General features: G+C 40.9%; 1 protein-coding gene across 2 annotated transcripts; it reads left to right on the top strand.

Annotated features, from left to right (window-relative positions):
- The first annotated feature begins 4,440 nt into the window (after positions 1-4,440).
- On the top strand, positions 4,441-12,281 carry LOC115782312 (uncharacterized). Of its 2 annotated transcripts, XM_030732422.1 has the most exons (10): positions 4,441-4,672; positions 6,076-6,171; positions 6,881-7,018; positions 7,130-7,308; positions 7,390-7,526; positions 7,845-7,938; positions 8,119-8,448; positions 8,528-8,693; positions 8,769-8,893; positions 9,474-12,281. In XM_030732422.1, the coding sequence occupies exons 2-10, from the start codon at positions 6,078-6,080 to the stop codon at positions 9,789-9,791; spliced, it is 1,581 nt and encodes a 526-aa protein (XP_030588282.1). In that variant the 5' UTR covers positions 4,441-4,672; positions 6,076-6,077; the 3' UTR covers positions 9,792-12,281. The 2 variants fall into 2 exon arrangements, with proteins under 2 accessions (XP_030588282.1, XP_030588281.1); XM_030732421.1 differs by lacking the exon at positions 4,441-4,672 and having other exon boundaries at positions 5,689-6,171.
- The last annotated feature ends 252 nt before the right edge of the window (positions 12,282-12,533 follow it).

Below are 12,533 nucleotides of genomic sequence, written 5' to 3'. Positions count from 1 at the left end.
CCCTGGGTGACGTGACATGATTGTGAATTTTAACAGCTTGTTTCTTACAGGACAGAAAGATCCACTGAGAAAGTAATCCATTAACACACATAGTAAGAAGAGTGCTGTACAGCCTGACAGGAATAATTATATTAAGCGCTGAACTAAAATCAAGGGACAGAACACGACAGAAGTGCGCTTAACTTGACAGTGTTGAAGAACTGCATTGGCCGAGCCTCCGTTAGCCCTGTGGGTGAACTGATGAGGGTCTACAGTGATGTGGGACAGATTCTTACAAATTCAAACACCTTCATAATAACTGAAGTGAGAGCAGCAAGTCTGTAATTATTAAGACAGGTGATGTTATTCTTCTTAGGCACTGTGCGTGAGCTGCTACTCCCCCGCATATATCAGCATAGCTCCTGTGGCCTAGCAAGCATGACAGCACCCGGTACAGAGTGGTGAAGATGGAGGCCGAAGTTTTGCTCCCTTTTTTTGTTTGTGTTTATTGAATCGTTGAGGAAGTCGAGCAATTGTACCGTGGTCGCAGGCGTGCGTTCTATCTCAGGCTGAGAGCTAATCATGTTCAGGTAATTCAATTCAATTCAATTCAATTTTATTTATATAGCGCCAAATCACAACAAACTGTTGCCTCAAGGCGCTTTGTATTGTGGGTAAAGACCCTACAATAATACAGAAAAAACCCAACAGTCAAAACGACCCCCTATGAGCAGCACTTGGCGACAGTGGAAAGGAAAAACTCCCTTTAACAGGAAGAAACCTCCAGCAGAACCAGGCTCAGGGAGGGGCAGTCATCTGCCGCGACCGGTTGGGCTGAGGGGAGAGAAAGACATGCTGTGGAAGAGAGCCAGAGATTAATATCAATTAATGATTAAATGCAGAGTGGAGTATAAACAACGTAAATAAGGTGAATGAGAAACAGTGCATTATGTGAACCCCCCCAGCAGACTAGGCCTATAGCAGCATAACTAAGGGATGGTTCAGGGTCACCTGATCCAGCCCTAACTATAAGCTTTATCATAAAGGAAAGTTTTAAGCCTAATCTTAAAAATAGAGAGGGTGTCTGTCTCCCGAATCCAAGCTGGAAGCTGGTTCCAGGTAAGGTAAGGTAAGCTTGATTTGTCTGTAAGCTTTTACCCATGAAATGATGAGCTATTTACTTAAGGCTTAGTGAATGATCAGCAATGAAATGTACAGATTTATTTTCTGTTTCTAAAATAAGAAAAATAAAAATGTAAGATAAAGTATAACATTTCCAAATAATGATTGAATCTTGTAGCTGGTCTGTTTTGAAGATAAACGTATTTGACACTTGAGTGTTTTCAGTGCATTAGTATTAGTTGCTTTGATGACTTAAAATAAGCCAAATCCTACCTTATAACTAAAGATGTGTTGTGTTGTTCTTGCTCGTTTTCTTAACTAGAGCAGACCCTTGTAGTGCAGGATGAACGTGAGTGTCCCAGTCGTGGAGCGCTTGTTTAACCAGAAAGCCACCAGAGCCGATTTTGGGCCGAGTAGGGAGTCTGTGGCAATGCTGCTGAATATATTGAAGCAAGATGGGCGACATGGATGGGGTTCCACAATTGAGATCTTGGTTTTGTTTTTTTGGTTGGCAAGTGGCACATCCTACAGAGTGGTCTGAAGAGTGTTTGGGATGCCTCGTTCAACTGTCCGCTACATTGTCCATAGAATCACAGAGGAGGTGGTAGCCATTGGCCACCAGGTCATCTAGCTGCCAAAGAGCCTTGAGGACCTGCATGTAGTGTCCCATGGGTTTGCAGGGCTGGCACGCCACAGAGGCTTTCTGAAGATGGTGCGTGCAATGGACGGCTGCCACATCGGCATCAAGTGTCCAAGTGGCCCTGATGGTCAGTGCTACAGGAACGGGAAACTCTTCCCATCCATCGTCCTGCAAGCAGTTTGTGAGCACCAGGGCCGCTTCATTGACACATATGTGGGCTGGCCTGGGTCAGTGCATGACTCCAGGGTGCTCCGCCACAGCCCACTGTACAGGCAGTCAGTCTACCCTCGTCCAGGGCATTTTTTGCTTGCAGATGGAGGATAGCCATGTCTCCAACATCCACTCGCCCTCATCACTCCCTACAAGAGAACAGTACATGGTGTGGCAGCCCAGCGCTTCAACAGCCACCATTCCAGGGCACGCTGTATTATAGAAGGTGCTTCTGGAATGATGAAGACCAGGTTCCGGGCCATCTTTCTGCAAGCCCTGGAGGTGCACGACACCTTTGTAGGTCATGTAAGTAATGGCCCAACAGCGCATTATAATATATATGTTTTTAAAAATTTGTTAAAAAAAAAAGAAACAGGCACATTCTCTTTTTTTTTTTTTTTTCAGGTTGTAACAGCATGTGCCATCCTCCACAATATCTGCCTCAGTGCTGCTGATGTCATGGCACTGGAGGATGAAGCAGAGGAAGCTGTGGAAGAGGATGAGGGGGAGACCGGGTTAGAGGCAGTCAGCGGTGCTCTCTGGCGGGAGCAAATTTCTACCAAGGTGTCTGCCCTTGTCGAGGTAGCACCAGACCATGACTACTGTATACAGGCAAGTAAACAAAGAAATCTAGGATTGCTGTTGAAACTATTTTGTTATATTAGATTCTCTGACATATTACTAGCATTATACATTAGTATTTTGTATGCATCATCTTGTGCTTTTGCATTTTCCAGATTATATCTTAGTGAGGTGGCATCCGTAATTTGAGCCAGCCCTGTAAAGTCAGTTCATGGACGATGGACTGGACAGTGGAAAGAAGCATCACAAACCTCTGCAGACCACCCTGTGTGATGTTCCACTGACCATTGAGAAAAAGACAAGCCACAGGTCTCGGTTGTTACACCCCATCTCTTATCTTGCCTCAGCTGATTTAGCCCCACTGCCAGAGACTTCCTGTTGAGACAAGCATCAGGTCTGTTGTGCTTTTAAATATAAAGAACTCCAGGAAAAGGTCACTCAGGCTAATCCTGCAGTCTCCACCATAAATAACTGTACATGGTTTTTATTTTGTCCTTCATGATGTATTATAATCTTGCTTTGCTAAAATGTTCTTGTTTTAATATGTTTGTATTTTATTCTTGTTCATTAAGACTGTAAATAAAATACACTGAAAAATACCATTCCTTTAATTCATTAGTAAAACATGAATAAAACTCATAACATTAACATAATAATTAAAGCAACGAGGACACGCACAATCCAATAATCTGAAAATTGGGTGCTGGTCCAAAAGTAAGCAAGAAAGAAAAGGAAGTGTGCACACCAGGATGATAAATTCAGACTTTTGTGGTGTGCGGACTTCCTTTTCTTTTGTGCTTTGCACCACTGCATCTGACGCCTTGCATTGCTCTTGGCTTGAATGCAGCTTATCAGCCATGGAAACCCATTCCATGAAGCTCTCTATGCACTGTTGATCTAACCTGAAGGCCACATGAAGTTTGGAGGTGTGTAGCAATTGGCTCTGCAGAAATTTGGCGACCTCTGTGCACTATGCACCTCAGCATCCGCTGACCCCCACTGTCATTTTACATGACCTACTACTTTGTGGCTGAGTTGTTGTCATTCCCAATCACTTCCACGTTGTTGTAATCGCACTAACAGTTGACTGTGGAATATTTAGTAGCGAGTAAATTTCACGACTGGACTTGTTGGACAGGTGACATCCTATCATGGTGCTATACTGGAATTCACTGAGCTCCTGAGAGCGAGCCATCAAAATGTTTTTTTGAAGCAGTCTTCATGCCTAGGTGCTTTGAGTTTATATAGTTAAGATTCAGTGGCGGATGCTGGTCTTTCAAGGAGGGGAAGCTCAATTTCAGCCTACATTATAAAATGTGTCGGTTTATTTATACAGCAGCACCCGCTGGACAGAAACTGCGATAGAAGTCAGAAAGAGTGATCGAAGTCAGTCTCCAAACACAAGCAGCTACAAAAAAACCCACCAGAAATAGAAGCTCGATTTGTCTCTAGTCGTTTTTAACAAAGAAAATGCCGCTAAGAGGATGAAGAAAGTCTCCGGTTCAACTCAGAACAGAATGAAAATTTAAAAATGCTCCCACGGATGTTTACACCAAAAGATCTCTGATTCGCTCATTTCGCTGTCAATCAAAAAGGGATTCAGCCTCAGACAGATCATCCAATCATCATGCAGAAGCTGAGCGTCCGGGCCAGCCGAGGCCAGCCCACTGCCCCATAGATGCCCAGAGACGCTGAGCGTCCGATGGGCGGGACAAAGCCCAGCATTTATCCAATGACTCGTCTAGTTTCGCTGCACTCTTTGCTTCGCTACTGAACTCTGTAGACGCTCAGCGTCCACACTGTTTAAAGCACTGGGAAGCTGCAGGAATGAGTGAGAGGAAAGCCGCGTCGTTACCAGTGATACACAGTAAAAATGCCAGTGTTAAAATCTTAGGTGTAGTGTTAAATAAAAAGTGTTGGTGTTGTATTAACAACACACAGCTGTAAAATAACACTGCCGGTGTAAGTTCTTACATATTTAAGTTGTTAAATTCAAGCGTTAATTAGTTGGTGTTGCTTAAGCCACGCCTTCGCTTTACGGCTGCAAAGTGCCGTCTGCTTTCTGTCGGTTTCCAGCAGTCGCTCGGTCGGACATTACCGTTTCTTTTAACCCGCAGAAGACAAAATTACTTCCTAAAGGTAAGCTAAATGTCCAGACTTGATGTTTTGATAGAAATGTGCTTTTTAGTTTGTGACATCAAAAAATATACTATATTTAACCTATTTTGAATGGAAAGTTCACCAAATTCAAGGTCCCGCCATTTTACCAAATCTAGGGAGCGGTAAATTTGAATTCTAATATTATATTTGGTCAGTTCTAGTAGTCATTTTACAGCGTAAATATGACACGTCTGGCGGTATGGCCTTAAATATTGTCGATGTGTGCATTTACAAAGCTAGCAATACAAACTGCTAATGAGCCTTCAAGAGGACGTGGGGGACGTTCCCTCCAAAAACCATGCTAGCTAGCCATTGATCGCCAGGCTCTGAACCTTGCTGAGGCGCCCTCGCGCACGGCTGAGGATTTCATAGTTTTACTTTTGGACCTCTGCTGTCATTGCATTTAACAAACAGGAGCTGACTCCGTCTGGGCTAGCTCGCTATCATCGCCGTTTGCGCTTATATCATTTAAACAAAATTTGCCATCTACCACAGAGCAGGGGCAGTTTCATTCACAACGGGTGTGCGCACACTTGATTTCGTGGGCTACAGAAATCAAAATGACAACCGGCATAAACGGGAGAAGTTAGAGGAAAAGGGAAGAGCAAAGGAAAATTTCAGGCTTTCTATTTAAAAAAAAAAAATCAAAGCATGAAAGGTAAATACCAACCTTCATGTATTTTGATACACAAATTGAACATTTAATGCAAAATTTAGGGCTGCAACAATTCCTCGAGTAACTCAAATAATCCTAAAAATCTTCGATACAAATTTGTTGCTTCGATGTTTCCTTTTAATGCTGCAGCTTAGGTGTCTCCGTGTAAGCGGAGCATTTCATTCACATTAGGGACCCTTTAACTGGAGTGGATATTCGCTGGCAGGTTTTTCCACGCCCCCACTGCGCTGTGCTGTGGGTGTGCGCATGTGCGTTGTACTTGCTGTGCAGAGAATGTTAGTTTCTTTTTTTTTTTTTTTTTTTTTTTTTTCTTTTCAGCAGCTGTTTTAAGTGATGTCTGCACTTGCGCAGCCATTACTGAGATGGTGAGCTCAGGTGGCCTGAAAGGAAACGTTTTTCTAGTCCAAAACAGCAGGGCTTGTTCCTGTAAACACAGTTACAGACTTACAGAGACAGAGAAAAATGAGCAGTATGGAAGTTAAAATATGCAGATGAACTGTTAATATGAAAAATAATTTCTTATCCGATTACTTGATTAATGGATGAAGTAATCAATAAAATACTTGATTACAAAAATAATCCATAGTTGCAGCGCTACTTGTGTTCAGAAAGCTATAGTCAAACATTAGTTTTCAGCACCAGTGCTTCTTTAAAATATCTGTAATGTGTTGTCAAAGCTTGGAATGTGTCCATTTTTGTTCTGGAGAAATGCTGGTGCAGGTGGAGCATCAGGCAGTCCAGAAATGGGTTCGGGTTCCAGTGACAGATGACTGCTATGATTACTTGAAATTCATTCAAGAGGGTAAGTTCAGTGCTAATTATGTTGATATGGCAGCTGCCATAAAATAAAGCAAGCTTAGTTTTTCTAACTCAAATGTCTTTCCCCATCATAAAGATAGTTTTTGGCCTTTAGGAATCTGCATTTTAATCAGCACCAGTGCCGTGCCTTTGCCAACAGTCTGCGACATAAACTCTGGGAAGTCATGTAATGGAGTTGAAAAATGAACAACTCTTAACCAATTTCAAAATATGTTGGTGGGTTCTGCTAAGTGTAATTGCATGTTGGACCTAAAGGATAAAATGTGGTCACTGCATAAATAATTATTGGTTTGGAGGATGGCATGTCAAAACTTGGACAGGGATAATTTATGTTGCCCAAAAAAGAAGATGTGGATTTGTCTAACAATTCTTAGTAGAAAGATTTAGGCCCATCTATGTGTTCCTCATGTCCAGCCTGTTTATTAATTCCCCTCTCTTTATTGAAGTAATGAGCTTTGTTGGAGTAATAATTCATTCATTATTGTTCATAAAAATGGTTATGTAAAATTTTGGTGAACTGTGTTCAACAATAGAGGCAACACTTCATGATAAAATTTACTATTTTAACCAGCAGCTCATTGTCTGAAAATGTTATTTGAAATATATTTTAATTATAAATGTGATTGTCCCTTTACAGTTCTAACCATGTTTTAAATTAGCAGGTTAAGATGAGTATTTTTGTTCCCTTCCAGTTCATGCTAAATTCAACTTGGCAAGTGGAGTCTCTGTAGACCTGAAGGACTCATCTGGAGTCGATGTGGATGCTGATATTTTTGATGAACTCCTGAGGTCTGCTACAGTATCTTTCAAAGTAGTCACTGAGCGCTTTGGTAAGACATAAAAGCATTAAAACAAGTGTTACTTCTAATGCATTTAAAAATATATATAAAGCGAAAGTTATTTTAATTTGTTTACTAATGAAGTTTCTAAATTTTATACAGTGGCCCCTGTTGATCAGAGTGAGGTCACAGATGCTTCCTTCAGTTCAGAAGATGGCTCATTCTCGTCAGTCGAGTCTCCAAGCTCAGCAAGCTCATCTTCTACAGTGATTACAGAGAACACCAAAGCACAGAGAAGACGACTGGTTGAAGGACCACCTGACAGTGAGATGGCAAAAAATGTGAGTTGGTTCAAGGTTGGAAATAGAACGTTGATCCATTTTTAAAATTCATAGCAGGATGACATGTGAAATCTGTTGCAGATTGTCTATGTAGCTCTGCACCAAAAACCAGGGGGAGAAGATGTAATAAAAGAGTACAACAAGACCAGAAGTCTCTCTGATCCAACAAGAAAGAAACTTGTCAACATTTTAGTGGCGGATATGATTGAAAGTCATGGGTATGTAATCAATAAGTCTCAGCCATCTGTATGGGGGCGGAATTTAACCTTTATTTTTTCAACTGGTTGCACTGTAATTTCATCTTAGTTAAACACATACATGTATGAAATCCACAGAAATGTCAGAATTATTTGAAAAACAATTAACATAATGATTATTCAAATAGTTTGTAATTGCTGAGAAGGGGCTTAAGAGGTTTTAAGTTTACTTATTGAATACATTAAATATATAATTTCTATTCATAACCCTTTGCACAGTTGGTGTGTTTGTTTAATCCCTATGTGAAATGGCAATATTTTTATTGAATTGTTTTTTAGGAGAGTCCCTCCTGTCAACATTCGCATTACCTACGCCCTGGGAATTGTCACCCTCTTCCCCAGTTTGAAAGATAATGGCTCACCGACTGGCTATGTGAGTATTAATTTGCAGGAACCCTGAATGTTCTCTTCTTGGGTCAAAATCTGTTTGGACTTTTATTAATTTTGGGGGGGGGGGGGGGGGGTGTCGATTAACCGTTGCAGCCCAGCTGTAATTGTCCTTTTGAATGGAATGTAATAGACAGTTTGTCTTGTCTGTTCTGTTCTGTGATAGGAGCATTACTATGATCCTCTCAGTGGACAGGGCTATCTGGCCTATCGATTGAAAACAGTTCAGCGTAACACTGCAAGTGACTTCAAGAGGAGCTCCAAGTCTGCTCATCAAGGCGGTCCGAGAACTCTGAGGGAGACCTTAACATCTGAACAGCTGTTTGGTGATGGATGCAAAGAAGCAATGTCCATGATGAAACATTCATCAGACCAGGAAGTTGTCAGGGAGAAAATGAAGGCAACATTTAAGCATAGACAGAATATGCTTCATGATCTGGACCAGTCATCACTCATCTTGGATCACTTCCCAAGATTCTTGGATACACCAGGCTTAGTAAGAAACTCAGACAGATTTAATTAACTGATTGATTTGTTGAATTGGATTGTGATGGCATTTTTTTTCTCTGTGCTAGATTGAGCAGGACTTCATCATGCTCTTTGGAGAAGACATCTCGGGGAAGTTCATCGCAAGATGGCCAACATTCTATAAACCGAGGGTCACCACTGTCAGCAAAAGCCTTCGACAGAGTGCTCATCTGGATGACCTTCTGTCCACTCAGGAGGAATCAAGTGATTATGGTAGGTATTAATAGATCTCTCTACATATGCATTTGCATGCTGTGATTCTTAAGATGGTGTGTGTTATTTCATTAGAATGGGATAGTGACCTGGCAGCTATTCTCCTGCTGGTTCATCTCTTGCCTCCAACCGCGAAGGGGAAAAGACAGGGAAAAATTAGTGCACCTGAGGCTGCTGACCGTGTTATCAAGTTCATGAAGGTATGTTTTTGGCATGAATTACTTTGCTTCACTTACAGTAAATAGGTCTCACTTTTCTAAAACTAAATTTAAAAAGTGAAATATCCACCCATCCATTCACTTCTGCTTATCCTATTCAGGGTTGCGGGGGGGGGAGGGGCTGGAGTCTATCCCAGCTGACATAGGGCGAGAGGCAGGGTACACCCTGTACAGGTCGCCAGCCTGTTGCAGGGCCAAAACAGGGAGACAGACAACATCCACACTCACATTCACACCTATGGGTAATTTAGAGTTTCCAATTAACCTAACCCCAGTAAGTGCATGTGTTTGGACTGTGGGAGGAAACCGGAGTACCCGGAGGAAACCCACGCAGACACGGGGAGAACATGCAAACTCCACACAGGGAGAGAGGGAGGGGCCTGGGCCAAGGTGGAATCAAACCCAGGCCTTCCAGATGGTATTCTAACTGAGGCAGCAGTGCTAACCACTGTGCCCCCCCCCCCCCCCCCAAAAAAAAAAACCAAATAATAAAATGTCCTTAATTTGTTGCTTGTGAGGGAATAAGAGCAATCATTTCTAACATGCTGTCTCTCAATCTTAGGTGGGGACAAGCATGGCGACCTTCCTTGCCAAAGTTGGATCTGCACAGCCCTTCCTCCTCTGCGTTGGAGAAAAGAAGAGCAGGATACAGAAATTCTACATCATCCTGGATCAGAAGCCCATTCCCTGTGTGGCACAGACTGCAGTGGCTGCCTTCGATGAACTGTTTAAGGCACACTTTGTGTTTGCTGTGTCCTATGATGCAACCCTCCTCAACTTCTACACATTCATCCAAACAACGGTTTATGGCATTGATGTTGCAACAACAAAGGAGAGCCCCAGAGTCAAGGAAATTAGAGTGAGGATTAACAACACTTGAATATGCTAACATGTTACATTTGTAAGGTTCAGCACAGAAATTGTTCAACTCTTTTCCAGCATTTGAAATTTAGTCATGCTTTGTATCCAGGGCACAAATTGCGTTTGAAATGTGGGGAACATGGCTGTTCATCTGTTTTTTACACGTATTCTGGGTTCAAGAAGCACTTGCTGAAAGCACATGGAGACACATTTGCCACAGATTCTGTTTATAAGGGCAATGTTGGTACAGATAGTGTTGAGACAGATGATGTTTCTGCTCATGACCCATTGAGTAGCTCTTCTGTTGGTCAACAAAGTCATGCTAAAAAGAAGCAGTTAATGGATATGTGTAGCTCTGTTATTGCCCAAGTTCAAGCAGCTGGAGTTTCTGAAAATATTGTGCAGTCTTTAACTTGTTCAATGGAGGAGGTTGTTAATGATGTTCATATTCAAGCACAAGATGCCGTTCTTAAGTGTCTTTCATCTGAGGTGAATGAACAAACCTTAAACAAAGTCAGAGAATGTTTTGAGAACATAGAAAATCCATTCACACACCTTAACACTGAAAGAAAGAGGCAAAAGTATTTTGAAAAAAAATGGAAAATTGTTGAACCAGTAGAGCATGTTCTTGGAGTACGTTATGATACACGTTTGGATAAAACCACAGGTGTATACAGTCAAATTCCTGTTAATGACAAATTTATGTATGTACCTATTTTAGGAACTCTTGATTCATTGTTCACCAACCAAGAACTCAGTACCTGCTTTCAACAGGTAAAGTGTCATGAAGATGGGATATATAGAGACATCAATGATGGTTCCTATCTCAGAAATCACTCATTATTTTCAGAGCAAGAACATGCACTCCAAATACAGCTGTATTACGATGATTTTGAAACGGCAAATCCACTGGGACCCAAAAGGGGTTCACATAAACTTGGCTGTATTTATTTTATTTTAAGAAATTTGCCAGCTAAACTCAATTCAGTTTTGATGAACATTCATCTAGTTTCTCTTTTCCATGCCGAGGACTTAAAGAAGTACGGTTTTGGTCCAGTCTTGCAGCCTCTTGTTAATGACTTGAAATGTCTCGAGACAGAAGGTATTAAGGTCCCATTTTCTGATACACCATTAAGGGGTTCAATTGTTCAGGTTACTGGTGATAATTTGGCATTGCATAGCCTTTTTGGCTTGGTTGAATCGTTCAGTGCAACTTACTGTTGTCGATTTTGTTTAACTGATAAAACAAAGCTTCAGTCAGTATTCAGTGAGGATGACCAAGACCTAATTTTTCGCACAAAAGAGCTCTATTCAGAACATTTCAATGCTGTGGCACAAAATCCCATTCTTGTCCATTCTTTTGGTGTAAAAAGAGAATGTCCTCTTAATGCACTGCAGTATTTTCATTGTTCAAACAATTACGCAGTTGATATTATGCATGACCTTTTGGAAGGTGTTGTGCAGTATGAACTTCAGCTTCTTTTTCAGTACATGGTTAGGACTTCCATAGATTTAAACACCCTTTCAGAAAGGATACAGAGCTTTAACTATGGATACCTTGAGAGAAACAACAGACCTAGTGCAGTCAAAATTGATGGTAGCAATGACCTTGGCCTCAATGCTATTCAGTCATGGTGCCTCTTACGCAATACACCCTTGATTTTTGGAGATATAATTAATAGGAATAACAGCTACTGGAGGGTAATTCTTCTCTTGATTCAAATCGTCAATATTGTGTTCTCACCAAAAATCACAGATGGTATGACTTATTTCTTAAAGCATTTGATTTCTGACCATCATAAACTCTTTAAGTCTGTATTTACAGACAAGAAGCTGATTCCAAAACATCATCTGATGATTCATTACCCCAGATGCATCAGAAAAATAGGACCACTCATCCATGTGTGGTGTATGAGATTTGAAGGTAAACACAATTTCTTCAAGAAATCTGTGAAGAACTTTAAGAACATAACCAAAACACTGGTAAAGAAGCACCAGAGGCAGCTGGCTTTTCATTGGGAGAATTTTTACTTTCAAAGGTTTCAGTTTGGTCCTCTTAAAGATTACCCAATAAGTGAACTAGATTTCAGTGAGGTCTTAAGGTCTTGCCCCAGGTTGAATGTGCCTTGTGTATCCACAGCTTCATGGGTGAAAAACTTTGGAACAGAATACCATATTGGAATGATTGTCTGTACAAGTACTGAAAATGAAATGCCTGTTTTTCAAAAAATTGTTAACATCATAGTCAAGGATGATGAAGCATTTCTTTTGACTGCTAAAGTCATTACAGAGTATTTTGATGATCATCTGAATGCTTTCAGAATAGAGATTGTGGATGATGTGTTTGCTGTTATCTGTATCTCTGATCTGATATATTATCAGCCTTACGACAGGCAGTTTTCAGCTGACAGTGATGAAATAACATATATTGTGCCCCGCTGCTGTTTTATATGAGCTGTGCATTGAAGGTCTTTAATATTTAAATGGGTTTAATAAAAGTTAAACTTTCCATTTCTGTGTAATGTTTTGAATATTTATTATATATTTTTCCACTGGATTTGGTTTGTATTGACACCTTGTGGTGTGCATAATTTACCTTTTTAACACCACATTTTGTTTTGTGAGTAACACTATACTGGTGTTACTTTTAACATTACGTTTTAACACCAACACCACTGTAATGTTAATGTGACACCTGGTATTGTTGAATAGTAAACAATGTCTGGTGTTAATTTAACAAAAAAATGGGTGTCAATCTTTT

This window comes from Archocentrus centrarchus, chromosome 6 (assembly GCF_007364275.1).
Source record: "Archocentrus centrarchus isolate MPI-CPG fArcCen1 chromosome 6, fArcCen1, whole genome shotgun sequence".
NCBI lineage: Eukaryota > Metazoa > Chordata > Actinopteri > Cichliformes > Cichlidae > Archocentrus > Archocentrus centrarchus.
The sequence above is the reverse complement of the archived record's forward strand: the minus strand, read 5'-3'. Positions and strand labels throughout refer to the sequence as shown.

Coding starts and splice junctions, on each gene's coding strand:
- LOC115782312 (XM_030732421.1), top strand. CDS start 6,033: ATGTGTTGTCAAAGCTTGGAATGTGTCCATTTTTGTTCTGGAGAAATG. Junction 7,309..7,389: donor ACAGTGAGATGGCAAAAAAT/GTGAGTTGGTTC, acceptor AATCTGTTGCAG/ATTGTCTATGTAGCTCTGCA. Junction 8,449..8,527: donor TCTTGGATACACCAGGCTTA/GTAAGAAACTCA, acceptor TCTCTGTGCTAG/ATTGAGCAGGACTTCATCAT.